Here is a 27,506-nt window from a genome sequence, read left to right as displayed (position 1 = left end):
TTTGACAATGTGTTGTGAAAAGTTTTGAGAAGGGGTTGCAATACTTTCAAAGACGAGTAAACATGTTTTTTGTTGTGGGTTTTGTACTTTTGTATTTGTGTTTTATTTATTTTATTTTATTTATATATCACTTTTATGTCACATTTAAAGGTGAACTATGTGACATTTTTGGTGGCTTTCCTCTCACCTGCTTGTATCTATGAAGATTTTATTGCATGGCCAGGAATGTTCTTAGGTTTGGCTTTCACATACCCCCCATCCCCGCCCACATCCATGTAATTAGTTGCCGTTCAAAACCCTGTGATACACGTCAAGACAGAAACACGTGAATCACAATTTGATGTTAGTGACAGTGAAATGCCTTCGTACTGGTTCATATTTCGAAGATGATTTAGATTAATATTGCAGTTTACAATGGGGAAAAAAAGAAAAGTAAACTGATAATCTACGTATGTTCTAGTTCAGCAGCACCAGAATGTGCAGTACTTTTACAGTCCGTCCCTTCATCTTCAGGCGTCGTCTTTCACCTGGTCCTCCCCGACAGTGTTTACTGCTCGTCTCTGTGAAATACTTCAGATTTTAGCAGCTCTTTGCCACAGCCCCGTCCTCATGAGTCCACTGCCCTCCCTCTGACTCCCACAGCATGTATTTATATGTGTTCATCCAGCAGTAAACTGTTTAAAGAGCACGTCGCACAAACAACAACAGGAAAACACTTAGCTAATGTTGCTATAGTCACTACAAGGCGTGGGCAATATTTACAAAAATGAATACTTCTAATGATCTTGATAATGACAATATTTATATAATATTTTTGCAATGCAGGAATCAGGAATGCGGTAAAATGTGCCTGTAAAAGCCTTGGCTCGGGTTAAAGTATCGCACAAAACATGAATTGAAGATATTGTTCTCGTCGTGCTAAAAGTTTCTTCCCACACGAGCCGTCACGAGCTTAAGCAATGCACTTGAACTCTTAAGATTTATCACTTTACTTGATTTTATTTTTCTAAACATTCATCACATTTTTCATGGTACTTTTTGTGTTTTGTAACTTATGTCCATTGTTTGTGAGGTTGTTTAGTTTTGCACACATCTTTTCCAATGTGTTTTTTAACTGCAAATGGCAAATAAACTAAATTAAACTTAAAGAATCAAAAAAGTCGGGAATATCACATTATACCCTTGTTTGTGAGATTAGACTAGACGTTTGCTTCTTTTTCCTGTCGTTTAAACGAAATTCTCCAGAACAATTGCAACATTTTTCAACATCGCCTCGAGTTACTGCGAATACTCATTCAGCAAGTATCAATACTAACAAAAAATCCCATAAACAAGACCTAATTTGACACTATTTTTAAATACCTTGAGCTTTATTTCCACCACTGCTGTAGATAAAGACTGGGCAATGAATTTCATTTTAATTGAGCTTGAGATTCAGTCCTGTGATGTTTCTGTTTAATGAAATAAATTCTGAAGGACATTTCTAGTGTTAAATATAATAAATACAATAAAATAAATGAAATAAATTAAATATATGAAATAAATATAACATAAATATAACATAAATATAACATAATATAACATAAATAATAACATAAATAATAACATAAATGATAAAATAAACATACAATTAATACAATACATGCAATATAATGAATACATCTAAATAAATACATATTTTTTATTTTTTTTTGTATTACCCAGCCCGAACTGCAGATGTTTCCATTTTGTTCAAATCATTGTTGGTCACTTCTACACATTACATATTGTAGGGGAATTGGTGCGTATAAATAAACTCACATTCAGTCCTGAGGAATCGGAGCCCTTTTGCCCTCAGCTCTTGATCACTTGTTTTATTTTTATCTTCCGTTCTCATAACCTTTACATAACGTCTCACTCTGAGATTCAGTTGGGTCCAGTTTCCTTGGTTTTACGAGCGAGATAAGCGTTCAGATTTGTGTTTTTAAAATGCCTAGAATACCACAGCCCTCCAAAGATTAACTAAGATGTGTGTCAAAGCCATGTTGTGCTCGACGGAATGGGCAGCGCAATTTATATGGTAGAAAGTTAGTTTATGTTGCCATGGGAACTGCGGATGTTGTTTGTGACATTAAGAAAAATCATGCGACTTCAGTCAATGAAACCTTGTTAAAAATGTCTTTAACGATTTTTCCCGTTTGTCCACAGTATGACAATGTTTGTAAAGTTTATAATTGTACTTCCTGGTTGGACATGAGCAGCAAATATGACCTAGGTAGAGGCAATTCCACAACTATTACCTAGCAACCAGACTGTAAACAAGAGCCAAAATCCATATAAATGACACAACAGTTATGATTTGACAAACAATAATACCATATAACGCCTTTATTTTTGTCAAATTATGGTTTAAACCGTCAGAATTGTTTGTCAGTTAAGTGTAAACTGTCTCTGATCTTTCAACAATCTAAATAATTATCTAAAATTAACATCTGGTGTCATTTCATAAATGTCATAATGAGACTACTGATAAACCCTCATCTCGAACCAATTTAATAGATTCAGGCTTTGTAACTGTTTAATGGTTGAAATATTAAGTAGTTATTAACCTGAGACAATATCATCTATTTTGGTTTTCATCTATTTCTTTTTTCAAATGAATTTAGTGTTTGTTCATGCTTTATTAAGGCTCTTGAGTGTATGTTTTAGTTTTTAGTCTGATTCTAGTCCAGCTCATGTCCCGACGCTCGTTACGTCTGCTCTTTTAGTGAACTCACGATTATTCACACATTCCTCTGCTTTTCTGATCAACACTTGGTCATTTTTGGGTTCAGGACCTCACATTGAAACAAACAGGAAACGGCTGCTTTTGTTCAGGAAAAACCTCCCCATCCTCCCGCCGCGTTTGACTCAAGAACACCGACTTAACTCAGACATTTGTCAACACGTTCTTGTTTCCTGACCGGACAAAATACTCACAATAAAAGATAATTTGAATTTAAATGGTTGTATTTTGTGTTTTATGAAATCCATGTAATTCTTATTCGAACTTTTCTCGATTATTTACGTTCTTGGACGTGTTTAAAAAGTGCACTTTGAACAGAAATAGTCACTTTTCACACTTACTTATTCAAATTAAAGAATATTTGTGTTTTAGAAGTTATGAAGTGTGTTAATAATTTATTTGGGATTTAGTTTACCTTTTTAAATACACCATATCCTAATACTTTTCTGTATGAAAAGGTGTTTTTAATTAACTTCTGTGTGGTTGTTGTCTTTGAGGTGCAGTTTGGGTCAGTTACACAGAGATGATAGAAATACTGATGGTTTGGATTTAGCCACACCCCTTTTGTGATTGAAAATTGATTAATCAGAGAGTTAGTTTTTTAACAGTTGTTTTCTGTTCCTGATTATTTTCTTTTATGCATTTTTCCTTGTGTGAGCTCATTTGACAAGATTTTATTCTTTAGTTTAGTTTGTAAGATTCAAACCAAAGACAAGTCACAAACGTTCTATAGTAGAGCATTAAACGTGTGTATATTTCCATGGAAACAAGTGTTACTCCAAATAAGCTCACAGAAGGATTCAGCAGAATTTTAATTAATATTAATGAATATTAAGATCTCGGGCCACAAGATCTAACGAGATACAATTGCCTTAAGTTTGTCTTTGCATTGTGTCTTCTTGTTTTCTTTTTTCACTTAACAAACACAAGAAACCAAACAAGACCAAAGAGAACATGTCAAAAGATAAAAGCAGATTAAAACTAGGGCACACAATTTCAAGTCCAGTCCAAACGTGATCTTCATTTTCCGTGTGTCGGTCGGTTCATTCCTTGATCGTCGGCGCACTTTGTGTCCTCCATTTTTGCTGTTTTTCTTGTTTTCGTGCTACTTTTATTCCCTTGCTTCTCTACTGTGTCTTACAGTGTGAAATGGAACTGAAAAAAAGTACTCTATGGAAAAACTTCAGCCACGACGGTCAAACACAAACAACTTTTCCCAAAAAAAGCACACAGTTGTTCTAAAGCAGTGGATTTTGCATCTCTGGAGCTCGTCCCGCTTTCTGTTTAGATGATCAGCTTGAGAACCAAAACTAATATCAAAAAGGTCAAACCAGCTCCACTAAGATGCTACAAACACTGCAAAAATATCAAATGAATTAAATAGATGCTTGTGTGGCCAAAATTGTGATCTAAACGGCACAATTCTTATACTTAATTATGCAAAAATCTTGTCTCGTTTCATCTTGTGGGAATATTTATGTATAATTGACTAGATTAACACATTAAACGACAAAACTGTGACACATTTTAAGTGGTATTTATTGTAAAATTCGATTTATCTTGCCAATATAACATTTCCAAGCTCCTCCCCCTTGTCCGAGTCACGCTCTCAGATCTCCGCCCACTTCGCTGTCAACACAAACGCACTTTTCGTCTGTTTTTATTCATTTCTCTGTCTTTTGTTTTTGCAGAGAAACTGTACAACTCCCAAGGCCCCGAGCTCCGGAGGTCGCTGTTCTCTCTCAAGCAGCTTTTCCAGGTAAGGCAGGTTCACGTACTCCACGACGCACGGCCGCTTTATGTGAAAGATGATGGTCGACAATGAGATTACAGCGCGGAAACTCTGCATTCAAAGAGGAGGAAGTGTAATTGACTTTTGATCAGGAAGAATCTGATTGCTTAGAATAAAAGGATAACTATAAGCCATTCATATTTTCTCTTTATTTTTCTTTTGCATTATATTCCCTGCACAAGTGTGAACAAAGCAGAAGAAATCAGATTACTCAGCTGTAGCTCAGATGGTTCAAATGTGCAACAAAATCTGATCGTAATCTGATTTCTGGATCTTTGGGGTTATTTAAAAGAAATGCAAATGGCCAAATCTGATGCGAGTACCGTATTTTCCCGGACTATAAGACGCACCTTTTTTCATAGTTTTGGCCGTGTTTGCGACTTTGACTTATATTTATACTTACATACTTATACTTATACTCCGGAGCGACTTATATGTGATGTTATTTGTTATTTTCACACTTGCAACCACATTTCATACTCCAGTGTAACTTATATATGTTTTTTTCTTCTCTATTATGCATTTTTTGGCTGGTGCGACTTATAGTCCGGAAAATACAGTTGGAGAAGTTGGAGAAATCAGGATCAGACAGAAATCAGATTACTCTCTCACTGACAGTTTCTCTCCTTCGTCTGCCATTACTCTCCACTTCCTCTGATGTTCTTTGACTCAGAATTTCGTATATCCCGAAAATGTTGCCTACTGATGATGTTCAGGTCGGTCACATATGGGCCAAAAAATCTATATTGCAGCCAGTTTTCATACCTTTCTGACTCCACGTTAAGCCCTGTATCGTACACATTCATAAAAATCTCTATACGCGAAACATCATTTTCATTTTGTATTGTAACCAAATCTGTTATTGAAACCTTTGAATGTAACACACATAAAATGTTACACAATTATAATCAATAATACAATATGTTGTTGTTTCTGTTGTGTCCAGGATGATAAAGACTTGGTCCCGGAGTTTGTGGCGTCTGATGGTTTGACGTGTTTCATAAAAGTGGGAGCCGAGGCCGACCACAACTACCAGAACTACATCCTCCGAGGTGAGCGCACTTCACACACTTGTACCTACTGAGAAAAGGCTGGCGTTGTGCTTCACCAACAAAATTGTGAAAAGGATTCTCAAAGTGCACATTTAAATTTTAAACTAGTCCTGGAGAGTTTGCAAAAACCCTGAACAAACTAATGAAATAGCCACGTGTTTCTAAAGATCTAAACTGCAGGGTGTTAGCAGTCGGGAGGGCAAGATTATTAGGTTATATGTATATCTATTCGGTAAGAACCCAAAAAATGATTGTTCAATCTGTTCAATTTGCTGCCAAAAAAATAGACCGAAATGTAAACAACTGTCTGTTTTTGTCACATTTAACCTTGTTTTGTCATTCAGAAAGTTACATTTCATAAAGTCAGTCACAAACTTGAGGAACAGTAACATGTCAGACCAGGGGAATGAAAGAAAATGAAAAAATATAACACCAAAACACCAAAACTTGATATTGTGGCATCCCTCGTTAGCACTTTTGATGCAGAGCGAGGCGGGATGTATTTGTTGTTTGTGGATGGAATTGATGACACTTCAACAACTGCAGCCTTTGCCTTTTGCAAATTGCATTGGGTCAAATAACCTTTACTTTAATGAAAGAAAATGTAATATCACTTTATATTAACAATTATGATGCCAACACACTGACTTTGTCTTAATAACTTTAGAAAACATACATGGAAGTCCATTTTACTTGTTATTTTACTGGTATTAGATCATCTCTGAGTCGTGCAGCTTCATTATAAACATTATGTCATTAAAGTTACACCGGGTCCGATACAATATAACAAACCCGCGTGACAATGTATTTCATTCTCATTGTGATTATATTTAACATTTTACCATAACGTAGATGCTTATTCTTAGTTTGTGAATTTTTATTTTATATTATTTGGCAAAGTTTGAAATTAAATATATTTTTCAGGCAAATTCTAAATCAATATTCCTCCGTGTAATATTCAAGATAATATTTGCTTCTTTATGGATTTACTATTTGGGATATTTCAGGTTGTTTGTTCACATTATAAAAGTATAATAATCATAATAATAATTTTCAATAATTCTTAGTTGTCCAATACGTACCTGCCTCTAATGTTTTTAAATTTGTCTAAGTAGAACATTTTGTATTGATTTTTAACAGTTTTAATCACATTCAAGTCTCTTAAAATTCAAACTGAACCTCTCATGTATAAACTCTGCCTGATTTGAAGATTATATAACTCAGGGCAGAGTTTGTCCTTTGGGATCCCGGTGGCTGGAACATTTTTTAAAAGACTTTCTTCGCTGGAAAGTGGGCAGCGAGTCTGACACGTTTAAGAAGCCACAGCGCTGACTCAGATGGGTCATTACAGGCTTTAGAGAAACGCCATGGATCCAAACTAAACTATGAAACTATGAATGAAGGAATGTGCTCAGAAACGTCAAATACGACATGAGCAAATATAGAGCTGCATTCGCGACACGGAAGCATTTTGGTCGAACACAACAAATAAACATGAGAACCACAGAAACAGGAATCCGATGAAAATATATCATAGAAAAGAAAAAAGGGTTCATGCTGAAAACGTGCACCGATCCCAAAACCTGATCCTAATGAAGGGCCTTCGAAAGCTCCCCGGCCGCTCCTGGCTCCAATCCTCACAAAGAACTGGACACACCACCGTCCCAGTCCACCACGCCCCCCCACTGCCCACTACATGTTTCTTCCCCTTTTCCCACAATTCAATCTCCCACGTTTGGCACGTTGATGAGTGGATGGAACTGGGCACAGAGCTTATGTTCTAAAGCAGACGGCAAACATGGAGCACAAAGTCAAAAACAAATCAATCACATCTTATCAGTCTCTTCAAATCACCAGTAATGTTTAACCATGTGACTATGATCTGAACTCACATACCCCATGATGGTGGCTCCATCTCTTGTCACTGTTTAGTTCTCTGTGTCCTGCATCTTCCTGATGAGTACCTCTGCTTCTCCCGGTGTTCACCAGAAAGAGAACCCATGTCTCAGCTTTCTCTTCCTGAGCTCCTCACAGATGTGGTGGAACCTTTGCAGCTGTTGATGAACCTCACATGGGATAATCTGGGGCAAAGAAGACACGCTTGCCTTTGTATTGGAGGTTTCCTTTAACTTTTGCTGCCTTCAGGACACGTTCCTTCACACGATCGTTAAGGAACCTCATACTCGGACCTCGTGGTTTATCAAAAGCTGGTCTTGGTTTGTCCAGGCCATGTGCTCTTTCGATGGTGATGGGGGGGGGACTTCAACTCCTGAGCCATCAAGGATCTCAGGAATAATCTTCTCCAAAAATCTTTATGCATCTTCTCCCTCCGAGACCCCCACAAGCCTAAGGTTGGTCTAGGGTTAGATCTACGCGCTCTGGACTCCAAATTGAGGATCTTATTTTTCATATTACTGTTCTCTGCAGAGTCATTACCTTGGCCTGCATGCCTGTTAGCCATGTTAGCCTCGTTAGCTTGTGAGGCAGTCTGTTTTTCACCTGCGCCGTGGACCTTCAGCTTTATTAGTTTCTTTAGCACCACCGGGCTTGTGTTATTCACCTTTACTTATCTCTTGCTCCTCGTTCCTTGGGATTTTCTGGGTAAAACGGTACTTTTTAAGAAAGAACTTTGGCAGTGGCGGAGCAAATAAGCGGCTCACTCTGACATCACACCGGAAGTCCCACGGAAGCATTTTGAATTAGGAATGTTAAAACAAATGGATCAAAGGTCAAATAGTAAGACTTAATTAGACTCATTTGAGAAAGTACTGATACAAAAAGAAACAAAAAACAACACTGTCTCAGATCGTGTTTTATCATGTGTCTGTGTTTCCTCATGTGTTTCCTCATGTGTTTCCTCATATATCTGTGTTTCCTCATGTGTCCGTGTTTCCTCATGTGTTTGTGTATCCTCATGTGTCCGTGTTTCCTCATGTGTCCGTGTTTCCTCATGTGTTTGTGTATCCTCATGTGTCCGTGTTTCCTCATGTGTCCGTGTTTCCTCATGTGTCCGTGTTTCCTCATGTGTCCGTGTTTCCTCATGTGTTTGTGTTTCCTCATGTGTCTGTGTTTCCTCATGTGTCTGTGTTTCCTCATGTGTCCGTGTTTCCTCATGTGTTTCCTCATGTGTTTATGTTTCCTCAGCGCTGTCTCAGATCATGCTGTTTGTGGACAGTGTTTCCTCATGTGTCTGTGTTTCCTCATGTGTCTGTGTTTCCTCATGTGTCTGTGTTTCCTCATGTGTCTGTGTTTCCTCATGTGTCTGTTTCCTCATGTGTTTGTGTTTCCTCATGTGTCTGTGTTTCCTCATGTGTCCGTGTTTCCTCATGTGTTTCCTCATGTGTTTGTGTTTCCTCAGCGCTGTCTCAGATCATGCTGTTTGTGGACAGTGTTTCTCTTCAAATCACCAGTAATGTTTAACCATGTGACTATGATCTGAACTCACATACCCCATGATGGTGGCTCCATCTCTTGTCACTGTTTAGTTCTCTGTGTCCTGCATCTTCCTGATGAGTACCTCTGCTTCTCCCGGTGTTCACCAGAAAGAGAACCCATGTCTCAGCTTTCTCTTCCTGAGCTCCTCACAGATGTGGTGGAACCTTTGCAGCTGTTGATGAACCTCACATGGGATAATCTGGGGCAAAGAAGACACGCTTGCCTTTGTATTGGAGGTTTCCTTTAACTTTTGCTGCCTTCAGGACACGTTCCTTCACACGATCGTTAAGGAACCTCATACTCGGACCTCGTGGTTTATCAAAAGCTGGTCTTGGTTTGTCCAGGCCATGTGCTCTTTCGATGGTGATGGGGGGGGGACTTCAACTCCTGAGCCATCAAGGATCTCAGGAATAATCTTCTCCAAAAATCTTTATGCATCTTCTCCCTCCGAGACCCCCACAAGCCTAAGGTTGGTCTAGGGTTAGATCTACGCGCTCTGGACTCCAAATTGAGGATCTTATTTTTCATATTACTGTTCTCTGCAGAGTCATTACCTTGGCCTGCATGCCTGTTAGCCATGTTAGCCTCGTTAGCTTGTGAGGCAGTCTGTTTTTCACCTGCGCCGTGGACCTTCAGCTTTATTAGTTTCTTTAGCACCACCGGGCTTGTGTTATTCACCTTTACTTATCTCTTGCTCCTCGTTCCTTGGGATTTTCTGGGTAAAACGGTACTTTTTAAGAAAGAACTTTGGCAGTGGCGGAGCAAATAAGCGGCTCACTCTGACATCACACCGGAAGTCCCACGGAAGCATTTTGAATTAGGAATGTTAAAACAAATGGATCAAAGGTCAAATAGTAAGACTTAATTAGACTCATTTGAGAAAGTACTGATACAAAAAGAAACAAAAAACAACACTGTCTCAGATCGTGTTTTATCATGTGTCTGTGTTTCCTCATGTGTTTCCTCATGTGTTTCCTCATATATCTGTGTTTCCTCATGTGTCCGTGTTTCCTCATGTGTCCGTGTTTCCTCATGTGTCCGTGTTTCCTCATGTGTCTGTGTTTCCTCATGTGTCTGTGTTTCCTCATGTGTCCGTGTTTCCTCATGTGTCCGTGTTTCCTCATGTGTCCGTGTTTCCTCATGTGTCCGTGTTTCCTCATGTGTCCGTGTTTCCTCATGTGTCTGTGTTTCCTCATGTGTCTGTGTTTCCTCATGTGTCCGTGTTTCCTCATGTGTCCGTGTTTCCTCATGTGTCCGTGTTTCCTCATGTGTCTGTGTTTCCTCATGTGTTTGTGTTTCCTCATGTGTTTCCTCATGTGTCTGTGTTTCCTCATGTGCCCGTGTTTCCTCATGTGTTTGTGTTTCCTCATGTGTCCGTGTTTCCTCATGTGTCCGTGTTTCCTCATGTGTCCGTGTTTCCTCATGTGTTTCCTCATATATCTGTGTTTCCTCATGTGTCTGTGTTTCCTCATGTGTCTGTGTTTCCTCATGTGTTTCCTCATATATCTGTGTTTCCTCATGTGCCCGTGTTTCCTCATGTGTCTGTGTTTCCTCATATATCTGTGTTTCCTCATGTGTCCGTGTTTCCTCATGTGTCCGTGTTTCCTCATGTGTTTCCTCATGTGTCCGTGTTTCCTCATGTGTCCGTGTTTCCTCATGTGTCCGTGTTTCCTCATGTGTCTGTGTTTCCTCATGTGTTTGTGTTTCCTCATGTGTCTGTGTTTCCTCATGTATTTCCTCATGTGTCCGTGTTTCCTCATGTGTCCGTGTTTCCTCATGTGTTTCCTCATGTGTCCGTGTTTCCTCATGTGTCCGTGTTTCCTCATGTGTTTCCTCATGTGTCCGTGTTTCCTCATGTGTTTCCTCATGTGTTTCCTCATGTGTCCGTGTTTCCTCATGTGTCTGTGTTTCCTCATGTGTCTGTGTTTCCTCATGTGTCCGTGTTTCCTCATGTGTCTGTGTTTCCTCATGTGTCCGTGTTTCCTCATGTGTCCGTGTTTCCTCATGTGTCCGTGTTTCCTCATGTGTTTGTGTTTCCTCATGTGTCTGTGTTTCCTCATGTGTCTGTGTTTCCTCATGTGTCCGTGTTTCCTCATGTGTTTCCTCATGTGTTTCCTCATGTGTTTATGTTTCCTCAGCGCTATCTCAGATCATGCTGTTTGTGGACAGTGTTTCCTCATGTGTCTGTGTTTCCTCATGTGTCTGTGTTTCCTCATGTGTCTGTGTTTCCTCATGTGTCTGTTTCCTCATGTGTTTGTGTTTCCTCATGTGTCTTGTGTTTCCTCAGCGCTGTCTCAGATCATGCTGTTTGTGGACAGTGTTTCCTCATGTGTCTTGTGTTTCCTCATGTGTTTCCTCATATATCTGTGTTTCCTCATGTGTCTGTGTTTCCTCATGTGTTTGTGTTTCCTCATGTGTTTCCTCATATATCTGTGTTTCCTCATGTGCCCGTGTTTCCTCATGTGTCTGTGTTTCCTCATATATCTGTGTTTCCTCATGTGTCCGTGTTTCCTCATGTGTCCGTGTTTCCTCATGTGTTTCCTCATGTGTCCGTGTTTCCTCATGTGTCCGTGTTTCCTCATGTGTCCGTGTTTCCTCATGTGTTTCCTCATGTGTCCGTGTTTCCTCATGTGTCTGTGTTTCCTCATGTGTTTGTGTTTCCTCATGTGTCCGTGTTTCCTCATGTATTTCCTCATGTGTCCGTGTTTCCTCATGTGTCCGTGTTTCCTCATGTGTTTCCTCATGTGTCCGTGTTTCCTCATGTGTCCGTGTTTCCTCATGTGTTTCATCATGTGTCCGTGTTTCCTCATGTGTTTCCTCATGTGTCCGTGTTTCCTCATGGGTCTGTGTTTCCTCATGTGTCTGTGTTTCCTCATGTGTTTGTGTTTCCTCATGTGTCCGTGTTTCCTCATGTGTTTGTGTATCCTCATGTGTCCGTGTTTCCTCATGTGTCCGTGTTTCCTCATGTGTTTGTGTATCCTCATGTGTCCGTGTTTCCTCATGTGTCCGTGTTTCCTCATGTGTCCGTGTTTCCTCATGTGTCCGTGTTTCCTCATGTGTTTGTGTTTCCTCATGTGTCTGTGTTTCCTCATGTGTCTGTGTTTCCTCATGTGTCCGTGTTTCCTCATGTGTTTCCTCATGTGTTTATGTTTCCTCAGCGCTGTCTCAGATCATGCTGTTTGTGGACAGTGTTTCCTCATGTGTCTGTGTTTCCTCATGTGTCTGTGTTTCCTCATGTGTCTGTGTTTCCTCATGTGTCTGTTTCCTCATGTGTTTGTGTTTCCTCATGTGTCTGTGTTTCCTCATGTGTCCGTGTTTCCTCATGTGTTTCCTCATGTGTTTGTGTTTCCTCAGCGCTGTCTCAGATCATGCTGTTTGTGGACAGTGTTTCCTCATGTGTCTTGTGTTTCCTCAGCGCTGTCTCGGATCATGCTGTTTGTGGACAGTGTTTCCTCATGTGTTTGTGTTTCCTCATGTGTTTCCTCATATATCTGTGTTTCCTCATGTGTCTGTTTCCTCATGTGTTTGTGTTTCCTCATGTGTCTTGTGTTTCCTCAGCGCTGTCTCAGATCATGCTGTTTGTGGACAGTGTTTCCTCATGTGTCTGTGTTTCCTCATGTGTCTGTGTTTCCTCATGTGTCTGTGTTTCCTCATGTGTCTGTTTCCTCATGTGTTTGTGTTTCCTCATGTGTCTTGTGTTTCCTCAGCGCTGTCTCGGATCATGCTGTTTGTGGACAGTGTTTCCTCATGTGTTTGTGTTTCCTCATGTGTTTCCTCATATATCTGTGTTTCCTCATGTGTCTGTTTCCTCATGTGTTTGTGTTTCCTCATGTGTCTTGTGTTTCCTCAGCGCTGTCTCAGATCATGCTGTTTGTGGACAGTGTTTCCTCATGTGTCTGTGTTTCCTCATGTGTCTGTGTTTCCTCATGTGTCTGTGTTTCCTCATGTGTCTGTTTCCTCATGTGTTTGTGTTTCCTCATGTGTCTTGTGTTTCCTCAGCGCTGTCTCAGATCATGCTGTTTGTGGACAGTGTTTCCTCATGTGTCTGTGTTTCCTCATGTGTTTCCTCATGTGTTTATGTTTCCTCAGCGCTGTCTCAGATCATGCTGTTTGTGGACAGTGTTTCCTCATGTGTCTTGTGTTTCCTCATGTGTCTTGTGTTTCCTCATGTGTCCGTGTTTCCTCATGTGTCTGTGTTTCCTCATGTGTCTGTGTTTCCTCATGTGTTTCCTCATGTGTTTATGTTTCCTCAGCGCTGTCTCAGATCATGCTGTTTGTGGACAGTGTTTCCTCATGTGTCTGTGTTTCCTCATGTGTTTCCTCATGTGTTTCCTCATGTGTTTATGTTTCCTCAGCGCTGTCTCGGATCATGCTGTTTGTGGACAGTGTTTCCTCATGTGTCTTGTGTTTCCTCAGCGCTGTCTCAGATCATGCTGTTTGTGGACAGTGTTTCCTCATGTGTCTTGTGTTTCCTCAGCGCTGTCTCAGATCATGCTGTTTGTGGACAGTGTTTCCTCATGTGTCTTGTGTTTCCTCAGCGCTGTCTCAGATCATGCTGTTTGTGGACGGGATGAACGGCGTGATTCAGCACAACGAGACGGTGAAGTGGCTCTACGCGCTCACAGGAAGTCTGGTCAGTACTAAACTGATACACAAGAGGAAATGCACTTTAGCTTAGGACGAATATGAGCTGGGAAATAGTTTTGACTAGGAATGTCATGATATCAAATGTTAGTGTTACGATTATTGTGAGAAAAACATCATTACAACACATTATTGAGTCTGTGACCAAACAACAGTGAAATATTTAATTTTCTATCATTCCCGTGTTTGTATCCAGCTTTACGAGATTTAACTGTCTGAAAGACAAAATAAAAGAAGAAAAAAAGCTGACCAAAAAAAGCCAGAAAAATAACAAAAAAGTAATTTACATTTTGGTCTAGTTTTTGAGCTATACACTGAACAAAAAATCCTTAATTTTGCTTCTAAAATGTCCAGATTATTATTTTTTCATTCTTACAATTATTTTGTGAAGTGAATAATCAAAACATTTGATGAACAGAATAATTGTGACATCTCGAACGGAAACATATTGTGCTTTTTTCCTAGTACGGTACTTTGCAATAAACTGTACTGGTGGTGGGTGAAATTGACTAAAAATGAAAATCTATCTGACAATATAATGTCAATCCAACAGAAATATGTCAAAATATGTCTTTAAATATAATTATTGGCGGTTTAATTATCAGAAAAGTGTGAAATGTCTGTAAAATGAATCACAAACGTGCAGGAATATATCAGACCGCTGCGTTCAGTCTGCTTCTGAATATAAAGTATTTTACTGCAAAAGGAATCGCAATTGACTCGAAATCACAATTTGAAAATATCGAAAGCAACAGTTTTTGATGTGCCACAAGTTCCTCCACAAACGACGAAATAACCTGCAAAAAAAACCTGATAAATCTGTTGTTTGGATCTGCACAAATGCACTCTTTTATTAGTTTGTCAGCTCGTATTTTTCAGTCTTTTATGTCAATTTTTCTGGATACGTTTTATTTATATATTTGAGCACTTCGAATAGAATTATTTAACTTAAACAAAACATCTAATTCCTCCATTCAAGGTATAAAAATCCGATAATGAAGATTTAAAATAGTAAATAGTGCATGTTTTAAAGGGAAAAGTCCATTCCCAGCTGTGGCTCTGTTCGGTGAAGACGCTGATGTAATTGTGTTTATGGTTCTGTATTGAGCTGCTTTTCTTGGGGCTCTAATCTAATCAAAGGCAGATACGGCTGAAAGTATTTTGTTGATGTTTTTGTTGGCTCATGAAAGGAACATGCAGCTCGAGCTTTTATGATTTTGTGTTTTGTTTGTTCTATTTAAACTTAGTAGTTGCTCTGGTCCGTGCCCAAAACTGTAAACGCTGTAACAAAATGACAGATAATGGTGAATACTTGTCTTGATTTCAGTTTACATCGCTATTAGTTTTGCATTTCACTGTAGTTTATTTGTTATTTTTGTTATTCACTAGTTGGCAATTCATTTTTATACTTTTGAAACAAGTATTTCTTCAGTACATTAAGATTATCTGATGAATATTGTATATAAAGTAAGAAAAAATACTGATGTGTAGTATTTCTTTTTTGCCAATTTAATTCAATAATGTCTTTGTTGTAAAACGTATTTTAGCATTTGTTTTAGAGTCTGTAAAGCCCAGATAATTATGATTGAAGTTGTCAATTGCACACAGTTTTTCTTTTGGCGTATCTTAAAATATTAGAGTTGAATTATAACATTAGAGCCAACAGTTGTTTTGAGAGATATATTCAACCCTCCACAGCTCAAATGCTCTTCATACTACAACAAATTAAGGAAAAATGTCTCGTTGATACAAAGAAAAAGTACACACAATAAATATTGATCCAAAATTGTCCCATCTTTCATTTATTGAACTATCGTTGTTAGTAATTACTGTTATTCCGACGATCTTTACTTTTGGTTTATTAGTGTCACAATACTAACATTTCAAACTCTCAATACTCAGGAATATACTCCATACTTGATATACATTTTTATACCATAATAATAAATAATGGATCAAGACAAAATACTTTTTACTATTATTACTATTATTATTAGGCCCGAGCGCCACAAGCTGGCGAGAGGCCTATTAATCTCGTAAGGCCGTGCGAAGCACGGCTGCAAAAGTGCGCACATAGTGCGCACGAAATCGAGCGCGAAGCGCTCGCCCACTTCCAAACACTCACTAACGCACTCCTTCACTCATGCACGCCCCGTGCATACTAATTAGTAGTAGGAAAATGGAACATTACCGTTGTAAACGGGCGAAGCCCGTGCAAAAGTGCGCACTAAACGAGCACTTTACATTGAGATGACGACCGCTTCGCGGTCGTCATCCCCATATAAAGCACTCATTTGCGCTAAGTAGCTCACGAATACGTTCCCCATCTCTTGCATGTTCCGTGCATATAAGCATGTAATGCAAAAATTGAACATTATTACTGTATAGAGGGCCAAAAACACAAAGTGGGCGGAGCCCACTCAAAATTAACGAAAGTACCCGTCAGTGACCAGGGACCCACACCATGAGGTAGGAAAGCGCTCGCGCTTTCCGAAAATGTATAGTTTATGATATTTAAAAAATGGGAAACATTGTTTTCGCATCGGAATATTATTAGGCCCGAGCCCCAGCAGGGCGGAGGGCCTATTGCTCCCGACGGAATAGGGAGTGACGAGCGCGTAAGCACTCGTAATGATGATTCCACCCCATGGCGGCATCGGGAAGGCTTAGAGCTTTCAAACGATGTATAATTTGTTGTTATAGTGGAAACGGCTATATTGTTTTTGCTAAAAATATTATTATTATTTTTTTTATTATTATTTTTCTTGTTCTTCTGCTTTTTGAGCTCTAATTTGACCCCCTGAACATGCTCAAAAACTCACCAAACTTTGCCCAAAATTCAGAATCGGCGAAAAATTTGATTTTTTTCTGGGCCATTTTTTTTTTTCGTCAAAAAATGGCGCGACAGCGCCACCGACAAAAGTCAAAATACATTGCGCCTATGGGAGACGCCCCGAGGTCAAATTACATGATATTTTGCACAAAATTCTAATTTGCCATCCTGATCATAAAAGTTTGAGAGCCAAAGTCATATTTTGTACGGCGTAACCGTAGCGATGACAGAAACATCCCATGTTATCCTTATGGGAAAATCGCGAAATTGCTCAAATCACCACATTTTTACGCTTCACACTTTAACAAACTCCTCCTAGGGCGATTGTCTGATTGTCCAAACTCATATTTGGGGAAAATCATCTACACAAGCGGGGCATCAAAAGTTATCCATATTTTGATTCTAAGTGCTACGGTCTCTGTGTGGCGGACCCGCAAATATATGTCACAAATGGGAAAACAGCGAAATCTCTAAAATGACCACATTTTTACGCTTCACACTTTAACCAACTCCTCCTAGGGCGATTTTCCGATCAAATTCATATTTGGGGAGAATCATCTACACAAGCGGGGCATCAAAACTTATCCATATTTTGATTCTAAGTGCTACGTTCTCTGTGCCGTGGAGCTGCAAATATACTGTCACAGATGGGAAAAACGCTAAATCCTTGAAATGTTCACATTTACGCTTCACACTTTAACAAACTCCTCCGTGGGCAATAGCTCGATCAAGCTTTACTTTGGGCAATATCATCTACACAAGTGGGGCATCAAAAGTTATCCATATTTTTATTCCAAGTGCTACGGTCTCTGTGCGGCGGAGCAGCAAATTTGACTGACACTTGTGTTCATTTACACTGGATTGGCCATGTCCAATGTGTCGCCGTCTGTCGTTCTTTTTTAATTCAAAACACAATAAGGGCGCCATCTTTATCAAGTCGAAAGCGCAGAGTCGGAAGGCCGGCGGCCCGCGAGGGCCGTTGGATGCCGCTTGCGGCTTTAATTCTTTCTTCTTCTTTCTTCTCGGGACCAACCCCCCTATTTTTCACCCAGTGAACATTGACGAAAAGTCACAAAAATTTGCACACCTCTAACAATCCTGCCTCTCTACATTCTGGCTATTTCCCTTTTCTAAAATAAAAAAAATTGGCGCGTCAGCGCCCCCAAATGTACCAAAAATGCATTGAGAGATGGGAAATGACCCAAAAAAAATCTGATCGTAGAATCATGAAATTTGGCGCAGAGGTAGATGGTGACAAGAGAAGTAAAAAATATTATTACGGCAACGCCGTCCGCCCAACCAAATGTCGGCCATATTGCTTCAAAAATGGCTAAACATGACTTCGGAGTTTTTCCAAACGTCGTACTTTTACGAACTCCTCCCAGGGCGTTGGCCCTAAAAAGCTGAAATTTGGTGAAAATGCTACTGAGGAGTGGGACATCAAAAGTTATCCAAATTACATTGATACCTGTCACGGTCTCAAACTGTAGCTAGAATTTCAGAAATCTCCCATATTTAAAATTTCTGCCGTTTGCGCAGATAAAGTCCGAATTGCGTCAAATTAGAATCAGTTGTTAAACTCTTTGCCCTAAACCTACTTGAAGTGAAATAAATTAATTTGGCGCCACAGCGCCCCCTACAGATTTTATATGGAGGTTAAATGTTTAGTTTTGCGAAATTATATGAAATTTGACACACAACTCAATTTTAGCATCCCCATCAAAAAAGTCAATGAGACCCATGTCATAATTGTTATGGCGTTGCCGTAACGATGACCGAAACCTTTCATGTTATTCCAATGAGGAAATTGCCAGAACATGTTTACACTTTAGACTTTCACAAACTCCTCCCAGGGCGTCAGCCCTATTAACCTGAAATTTGGTGAGACTCATCTTCAGGACCATCAAAAGTTATCCACATTTTTATTCAAAGAGTCACGGTGTCTGTGCGGCAAAGCCGCACATTTTGCCAAGAATTCAAAATAAAATGTATTTTTGATGGTAAAACAAAGGGGAGAAGATGTGACAGCGTCACAAATTCAGCAGTAGGCGTAATAAAAGGACAATTGGGGCGCGTTAGCGCCCCCTCCTCTTGCGGCGTGGCGGCGGTTTGGCGGCGGCGTGGCGAGGGCTGATCATTGCCGCTTGCGGTTATATTTATTATTATTATTATTATTTTCAACAACCCAAAATAATTACACTTTCTTTTCTAATTTAATTGTTTTCTTCTTTTTCTTTTAATACTTTCTATACTAGTTTAAGTATTGATGTATCCGATACTTTTGACAACCCGACTGTTTATTTGTCATACTTGATACACAATGTTTGAATGTCTTATGACTCAGAGGCCAAAGGAACAGATGACTTTGTGTTTTAATATAGGAAGTTTCCCTTTTTGGACAAATGAGTCACTGTGTCCTGTCTCTGTGTCACTGCCTCTGAGTTTGTGTCCACAGCGCTCTCTGCTGCTCGCTCTGTGTCACAGCCTCTGTGTTTGTGTCCACTGCCTCTGTGTTTGTCTCCACAGCGCTCTCTGGTGCTCGCTCTGTGTCACCTCCTCTGTGTTTGTGTCCACAACGCTCTCTGGTGCTCGCTCTGTGTCACTGCCTCTGTGTTTGTGTCCACTGCCTCTGTGTTTGTCTCCACAGCGCTCTCTGCTGCTCGCTCTGTGTCACTTCCTCTGTGTTTGTGTCCACAACGCTCTCTTGTGCTCGCTCTGTGTCACTGCCTCTGTGTTTGTGTCCACAGCGCCCTCTGGCGCTCGCTCTGTGTCACTGCCTCTGTGTTTGTGTCCACAACGCTCTCTGGTGCTCGCTCTGTGTCACTGCCTCTGTGTTTGTGTCCACAGCGCCCTCTGGCGCTCGCTCTGTGTCACTGCCTCTGTGTTTGTCTCCACAACGCTCTCTGGCGCTCGCTCTGTGTCACTGCCTCTGTGTTTGTGTCCACAACGCTCTCTGGCGCTCACTCTGTGTCACTGCCTCTGTGTTTGTGTCCACAGCGCTCTCTGGTGCTCGCTCTGTGTCACTGCCTCTGTGTTTGTGTCCACAGCGCCCTCTGGTGCTCGCTCTGTGTCACTGCCTCTGTGTTTTGTCCACAGCGCTCTCTGCTGCTCGCTCTGTGTCACTGCCTCTGTGTTTGTGTCCACAGCGCTCTCTGGCGCTCGCTCTGTGTCACTGCCTCTGTGTTTGTGTCCACAGCGCTCTCTGCTGCTCGCTCTGTGTCACTGCCTCTGTGTTTGTCTCCACAGCGCTCTCTGCTGCTCGCTCTGTGTCACTGCCTCTGTGTTTGTCTCCACAGCGCTCTCTGGTGCTCGCTCTGTGTCACTGCCTCTGTGTTTTGTCCACAGCGCTCTCTGCTGCTCGCTCTGTGTCACTGTCTCTGTGTTTGTGTCCACAGCGCCCTCTGGTGCTCGCTCTGTGTCACTGCCTCTGTGTTTTGTTCACAGCGCCCTCTGGTGCTCGCTCTGTGTCACTGCCTCTGTGTTTGTCTCCACAGCGCTCTCTGGTGCTCGCTCTGTGTCACTGCCTCTGTGTTTTGTCCACAGCGCTCTCTGGTGCTCGCTCTGTGTCACTGCCTCTGTGTTTGTCTCCACAGCGCTCTCTGGTGCTCGCTCTGTGTCACTGCCTCTGTGTTTTGTCCACAGCGCTCTCTGCTGCTCGCTCTGTGTCACTGTCTCTGTGTTTGTGTCCACAGCGCCCTCTGGTGCTCGCTCTGTGTCACTGCCTCTGTGTTTTGTCAACCGCGCCCTCTGGTGCTCGCTCTGTGTCACTGCCTCTGTGTTTGTCTCCACAGCGCTCTCTGGTGCTCGCTCTGTGTCACTGCCTCTGTGTTTGTCTCCACAGCGCTCTCTGGTGCTCGCTCTGTGTCACTGCCTCTGTGTTTTGTCCACAGCGCTCTCTGGTGCTCGCTCTGTGTCACTGCCTCTGTGTTTTGTCCACAGCGCTCTCTGGTGCTCGCTCTGTGTCACTGCCTCTGTGTTTTGTCCACAGCGCCCTCTGGTGCTCGCTCTGTGTCACTGCCTCTGTGTTTGTCTCCACAGCGCTCTCTGGTGCTCGCTCTGTGTCACTGCCTCTGTGTTTTGTCCACAGCGCCCTCTGGTGCTCGCTCTGTGTCACTGCCTCTGTGTTTGTCTCCACAGCGCTCTCTGGTGCTCGCTCTGTGTCACTGCCTCTGTGTTTGTCTCCACAGCGCTCTCTGGTGCTCGCTCTGTGTCACTGCCTCTGTGTTTTGTCCACAGCGCTCTCTGCTGCTCGCTCTGTGTCACTGCCTCTGTGTTTGTCTCCACAGCGCTCTCTGGTGCTCGCTCTGTGTCACTGCCTCTGTGTTTTGTCCACAGCGCTCTCTGGTGCTCGCTCTGTGTCACTGCCTCTGTGTTTTGTCCACAGCGCTCTCTGCTGCTCGCTCTGTGTCACTGCCTCTGTGTTTGTGTCCACAGCGCTCTCTGGCGCTCGCTCTGTGTCACTGCCTCTGTGTTTGTGTCCACAGCGCCCTCTGGTGCTCGCTCTGTGTCACTGCCTCTGTGTTTGTGTCCACAGCGCTCTCTGCTGCTCGCTCTGTGTCACTGCCTCTGTGTTTGTGTCCACAGCGCTCTCTGGTGCTCGCTCTGTGTCACTGCCTCTGTGTTTGTCTCCACAGCGCTCTCTGGTGCTCGCTCTGTGTCACTGCCTCTGTGTTTTGTCCACAGCGCTCTCTGCTGCTCGCTCTGTCACTGTCTCTGTGTTTGTGTCCACAGCGCCCTCTGGTGCTCGCTCTGTGTCACTGCCTCTGTGTTTTGTCCACAGCGCCCTCTGGTGCTCGCTCTGTGTCACTGCCTCTGTGTTTGTCTCCACAGCGCTCTCTGGTGCTCGCTCTGTGTCACTGCCTCTGTGTTTTGTCCACAGCGCTCTCTGGTGCTCGCTCTGTGTCACTGCCTCTGTGTTTGTCTCCACAGCGCTCTCTGGTGCTCGCTCTGTGTCACTGCCTCTGTGTTTTGTCCACAGCGCTCTCTGGTGCTCGCTCTGTGTCACTGCCTCTGTGTTTTGTCCACAGCGCTCTCTGGTGCTCGCTCTGTGTCACTGCCTCTGTGTTTTGTCCACAGCGCCCTCTGGTGCTCGCTCTGTGTCACTGCCTCTGTGTTTGTCTCCACAGCGCTCTCTGGTGCTCGCTCTGTGTCACTGCCTCTGTGTTTTGTCCACAGCGCTCTCTGCTGCTCGCTCTGTGTCACTGCCTCTGTGTTTGTCTCCACAGCGCTCTCTGGTGCTCGCTCTGTGTCACTGCCTCTGTGTTTGTCTCCACAGCGCTCTCTGGTGCTCGCTCTGTGTCACTGCCTCTGTGTTTTGTCCACAGAGCTCTCTGCTGCTCGCTCTGTGTCACTGCCTCTGTGTTTGTCTCCACAGCGCTCTCTGGTGCTCGCTCTGTGTCACTGCCTCTGTGTTTGTCTCCACAGCGCTCTCTGGTGCTCGCTCTGTGTCACTGCCTCTGTGTTTTGTCCACAGCGCTCTCTGGTGCTCGCTCTGTGTCACTGCCTCTGTGTTTGTGTCCACAGCGCTCTCTGGTGCTCGCTCTGTGTCACTGCCTCTGTGTTTTGTCCACAGCGCTCTCTGGTGCTCGCTCTGTGTCACTGCCTCTGTGTTTGTCTCCACAACGCCCTCTGGTGCTCGCTCTGTGTCACTGCCTCTGTGTTTGTCTCCACAGCGCTCTCTGGTGCTCGCTCTGTGTCACTGCCTCTGTGTTTTGTCCACAGCGCTCTCTGGTGCTCGCTCTGTGTCACTGCCTCTGTGTTTGTGTCCACAGCGCTCTCTGGTGCTCGCTCTGTGTCACTGCCTCTGTGTTTTGTCCACAGCGCTCTCTGGTGCTCGCTCTGTGTCACCGCCTCTGTGTTTGTGTCCACAGTCTCGTCTCGTGGTGAAAACGGCGCTCAAACTGCTCATCGTGTTTGTGGAGTATTCTGATCCCAACGCCACTCTGCTCATCAAGGCCGTCAATAAAGTGGATGGAAGAAGAGGTACGTTTATATTTGGGTCGTCGTAGTTCTTTTTATTACCGACCGTGTCTTAATTACAGCCTTCATTCCTCACTCAAGGTTTAAAAGCTAAATTGTAGAACGAGTGAAGGAATCTGCACTTATTCCTCATATTGACACTATGACCCAACAAGAGACATTTAGTTATTGTTTCCCATTATCTAATATGGACCACATTTCTGAAATAAAACTTTCTGAATGATAATGTGCACTGTCCCAGTTCAATTCAACTAATAATAATGATAATACAAAATTATAATTATAATTTAATTATAATTATAAAAACAACACTCTCAAGAAGAACTGTTCTTAGTCACACATTTTACACTTTTGTTAAACGCTTGTGACACTAAAGATATTTTTGCGGCTTTGGTGCTGAGGAGCTAAAAGCCCAGCTCTGAAGCTCCATTTCATCTTGACATCCTTATTTTAGTCAAATTACTTGATAATTTAGTTTAATTTCTACTTTTGATTCTATTTAGATCTATCTATGTTTTGTTATGATTGTTTTGTCCTGACGAATATGAGTTTCACTCATTTTAGATCAATGTTTAACACGGCTGTGAACTGTATTTGATTTTTAATGCATTTTTCATTGTTTTGATTTTTGAAGCCGTTAGTGTTCATTTTAGAAGTTAGAAAGCCACATATTATAAATGTTATAGCAAAGCTCATCTGTCTTTTGTTCTTTAGGTGAAAAAGCCTGGAGTTACATTCTGGAGGTTCTGGAGGAGAAGAACGGAGCAGACACTGAGCTCCTGATGTTCACAATGACACTTATCAACAAGGTAAATGACTCAAGAAGTTAAACATATTCATTTACTTATTTAATCGACTGGAACTTGGATAAGACTTTAGTTTCACAAGGGAAATTACACAATAAAACACTCTCAAAAGCCAAAATGCAATCTAGAGAAAAGAGATACAATGGGGTTCTAGAAAAAGGGATTTGATTGATTATTACTCACTTCCTGCACTTGTGTTTTCTGTGCCAGACTCTCGCCGCGCTCCCAGACCAGGACTCCTTCTACGACATGACTGACGGTCTGGAGCAACTCGGGATGGAGACGATTATCCACAAACACCTGAGCAGCAAGGTCACGGAGCCCGACCTCAGGGCCCAGTTCACCACATACGAGGTACTCAAATGTACTACAACTGTAGTGCAACTGTAGTACAACTGTAGTGCCACTGTAGTGCCACTGTAGCACAACTGTAGTGCAACTGTAGTACAACTGTAGTGCCACTGTAGTGCCACTGTAGTGCCACTGTAGTGCCACTGTAGTACAACTGTAGTACAACTGTAGTGCCACTGTAGTGCCACTGTAGCACAACTCTAGTGCAACTGTAGTGCAACTGTAGTGCCACTGTAGCACAACTGTAGCGCAACTGTAGTGCCACTGTAGTGCCACTGTAGTGCAACTGTAGTGCAACTGTAGTGCCACTGTAGTGCCACTGTAGTGCAACTGTAGTGCCACTGTAGTGCCACTGTAGTGCCACTGTAGTGCAACTGTAGTGCAACTGTAGTGCCACTGTAGCACAACTGTAGCGCAACTGTAGTGCCACTGTAGTGCCACTGTAGTGCCACTGTAGTGCCACTGTAGTGCAACTGTAGTGCAACTGTAGTGCAACTGTAGTGCCACTGTAGTGCAACTGTAGTGCCACTGTAGTGCCACTGTAGCACAACTGTAGTATCACTGTAGTGCCACTGTAGTACAACTGTAGTACAACTGTAGTATCACTGTAGTGCAACTGTAGCACAACTGTAGTACAACTGTAGTACAACTGTAGTACAACTGTAGTGCCACTGTAGTGCCACTGTAGTACAACTGTAGTATCACTGTAGTACAACTGTAGTATCACTGTAGTGCAACTGTAGCACAACTGTAGTACAACTGTAGTACAACTGTAGTGCCACTGTAGTACAACTGTAGTACAACTGTAGTATCACTGTAGTGCAACTGTAGCACAACTGTAGTACAACTGTAGTATCACTGTAGTGCCACTGTAGTATCACTGTAGTATCACTGTAGTGCAACTGTAGTATCACTGTAGTGCCACTGTAGTACAACTGTAGTATCACTGTAGTATCACTGTAGTGCAACTGTAGTACCACTGTAGTGCCACTGTGTGTTTGTTTTACGCCGGGGAACAGAACACATCCTTCAGCTCGGATTCATTTTTATTCAAGTTCTCCAAAGTGTCCATTACAAAACTGTTTAAATTTGAGGTTCAATCTGCTTTGAGTAAATTAAATTTCATTATTTATCAGTGTCCAAAACAAAACATACTAGTTCAATAAAGCAGTATAATTTAGGACATTGCAGTTGCAGCTAGAGATGCCAAGTTTATTGGGTTTAATCAATAATCGTGATTATTATCGTAAAACCTTACGAATGTTTATTCTCACAATAACCGCTACACTAACGTTCCTAGTTTCAGCTTTATCTCATATTGGTGCTTATGGCAGCTTTTTATAATTTTCTAATTTTGACTTTATTTGGGGTATTTATACCTGTTGTGAATATAAATGATAGTTTTATAACGATCAAGTTGCTATTTGTGAAGAAAAGGTTGAAAAATCTGTTGAAAATGAGAGGAAGTGACATCACGCCATAATTAGTTTGTGCATCATCAACACAAAAGAAACAACTTTTTTTTGGTTTTGAGAGTTTTTGATGTTCAGTTTTTAGTCGACAGATTGATAATTTAGTAGAGATATTTTGGTAAGTTTTTGTTGACTTTAGTACATTCTCTGCTTCAGAACGCCTTGAAATACGAAGACGGCGAGATGGACGACCCTCCTCCGTGTTTCCGCAAAGAACGGCGAAAAGCAGCGACGATGTCCTCCAGCTCGGACCAGGACGGGCGCAGGAGCCGACGATCCTCATCCCAAAACCTGCCGGACCTCCTCTCGTCCTCCTCCTCGTCGCCGTCCCCCACGCTGAGCCTCACGTCGCCTCGTCTGAACAGCATCAACGTTACATCTCCGTTTACAGCCTCGCCAACGCAAACGCGCACCTCTCCTATTGTCGATAACTACGTGCCATCGCCGACTCTCTCCTCGCCGTCGCCCGTTCAGGACCTGGCCTCGCCCAATCTCAACACCTACGTCCTCTCCCCGACCATTTCTTCTCCTTCTCCCATCGAAAACCGCGCCTCTCTGCTTATGAGCGACCTAGCGCCATCGCCGACTGTCTCGTCTCCGTTGCCGACTCGAGACGTCGCCTCTCCGATCCTCAGTGACCGCGCACAGTCGCCGACGTCGTCCTCCGCCTCGTTGGACAGTCTCGCTCCGAACAGCAGACCCACGTCGCCCCCTGCATTGAACTCTGACCCCGGTAGCCCTGCCTCCAGCCCGGCCACGCCTCAGCGAGGGTCGCCGCTGCCAAACGGGAACACAGCGGCGGAGCAGGAGATGAAAGGGCCGCTAAGTCCGTAAGTTCATTTAAACTGATGAATTTTGAGTTTGTTTTTATTATATATTTCAGGCAAACAATTTAGCTGTATGCATTTTTATTTAATTATTATTATATATATATATATATATATATATATATATATATATATATATATTATTATTTTTTATTTTATTTTATTATTTTTTTTTATCCATCCATCCATCCATCTTCTGCCGCTTTATCCGGGGCCGGGTCGCGGGGGCAGCAGTCTGAGCAGGGACTCCCAGACTTCCTCCTCCCCAGACACTTCCTCTAACTCTTCCGGGGGATCCCGAGGCGTTCCCAGGCCAGCCGAGAGACATAGTCTCTCCAGCGTGTCCTGGGTCTTCCCCGGGGCCTCTTCCCGGTGGGACATGCCTGAAACACCTCCCGAGGGAGGCGCCCAGGAGGCATCCGGAACAGATGCCCGAGCCACCTCAGCTGGCTCCTCTCGACGTGGAGGAGCAGCGGCTCTACTCCGAGCTCCCCCCGTGTGGCCGAGCTCCTCACCTTATCTCTAAGGGAGCGCCCAGCCACACGGCGGAGGAAACTCATTTCGACCGCTTGTATCCGCGATCTTGTTCTTTCGGTCACTACCCAAAGCTCATGACCATAGGTGAGGGTAGGAACGTAGACCGACCGGTAAATAGAGAGCTTTGCCTTTCGGCTCAGCTCCCTCTTCACCACAACGGTCCGATGCAGCGACTGCATCACTGCAGCCGCTGCACCGATCCGCCTGTCGATCTCACGCTCCATCCTTCCCTCACTCGTGAACAAGACCCCGAGATACTTGAACTCCTCCACTTAGGGCAAGGACTCCCCACCACCTGGAGAGGGCAAGCCACCTTTTTCCGGTCGAGAACCATGGCCTCGGATTTGGAGGTGCTGATTCTCATCCCAGCCGCTTCACACTCGGCTGCAAACCGTCCCAGTTTATTTATATTTATATTTATATTTTTTAAGCAATTCAATAAATACAAATAAGAGAGTAAGTGTACATGTCACTAAAACAAAGTAAACCACATTCTCCTCCTCTGCAGTGAGTCTTGTGTTTACTGTGTTTTATCCACATTTTGGTCTTCCATTGGGTCGGTCCATGTCTAGAACAATAGAGTGGTCCTATTTTAAACCTGAGTTGGTCCTAGTTTAGACCTTATGACCCAAGGTTTAGACTTTGGTACATTTTCTTCGGTGTTTTTTGGCCTGATACAGAAAATACTTCAGTCGACTACACAAAAATAGTACGTTACCAGTGCAAACATTGTCTGAAAACAGAGTTTGCGTATCATCAAGTTATTAATTCAAATGTCACTTGACTAATTCAAAAAGCCAACATTTTAAAATAAGAAATATTTTTGGGGAATTTTTCAGATGCATTATAAATCTAAAACGTAAGTAAACCAGGATTAGACAGAATAAATCAATTTAATAAGACAATAAAACATCTTTATAATGAACAGTGACAAACCAAAACTAAATCAGATTATTCCTAGTTCCAAGTTTAAACCAGGTCTAGTCAAAACCAAAAGCTCTAAATTCTACTTTA

The 27,506-nt window shown here is 42.5% G+C and overlaps 1 protein-coding gene across 1 annotated transcript in view; it reads left to right on the top strand.

The window, feature by feature from the left end:
- The window catches only part of fhod1 (formin homology 2 domain containing 1), an 83,142-nt gene that overhangs the window by 33,720 nt on the left and 21,916 nt on the right, over nucleotides 1-27,506 (top strand). The window contains exons 4-10 of the mRNA XM_072465851.1: nucleotides 4,456-4,523; nucleotides 5,503-5,608; nucleotides 13,582-13,676; nucleotides 22,391-22,502; nucleotides 23,214-23,308; nucleotides 23,516-23,659; nucleotides 25,285-25,958. Of these exons, the coding sequence (XP_072321952.1) occupies nucleotides 4,456-4,523; nucleotides 5,503-5,608; nucleotides 13,582-13,676; nucleotides 22,391-22,502; nucleotides 23,214-23,308; nucleotides 23,516-23,659; nucleotides 25,285-25,958 (1,294 nt within the window). The remainder of the gene's footprint in view (nucleotides 1-4,455; nucleotides 4,524-5,502; nucleotides 5,609-13,581; nucleotides 13,677-22,390; nucleotides 22,503-23,213; nucleotides 23,309-23,515; nucleotides 23,660-25,284; nucleotides 25,959-27,506) is intronic.

This window comes from Eucyclogobius newberryi, unplaced genomic scaffold, assembly GCF_026437365.1.
Source record: "Eucyclogobius newberryi isolate DKJ021-1_F unplaced genomic scaffold, fEucNew1.0.hap1 SCAF_5, whole genome shotgun sequence".
NCBI classification, from domain to species: domain Eukaryota; kingdom Metazoa; phylum Chordata; class Actinopteri; order Gobiiformes; family Gobiidae; genus Eucyclogobius; species Eucyclogobius newberryi.
Note: the sequence above shows the minus strand (reverse complement) of the source record. Positions and strands in the feature narration are given on the sequence as shown.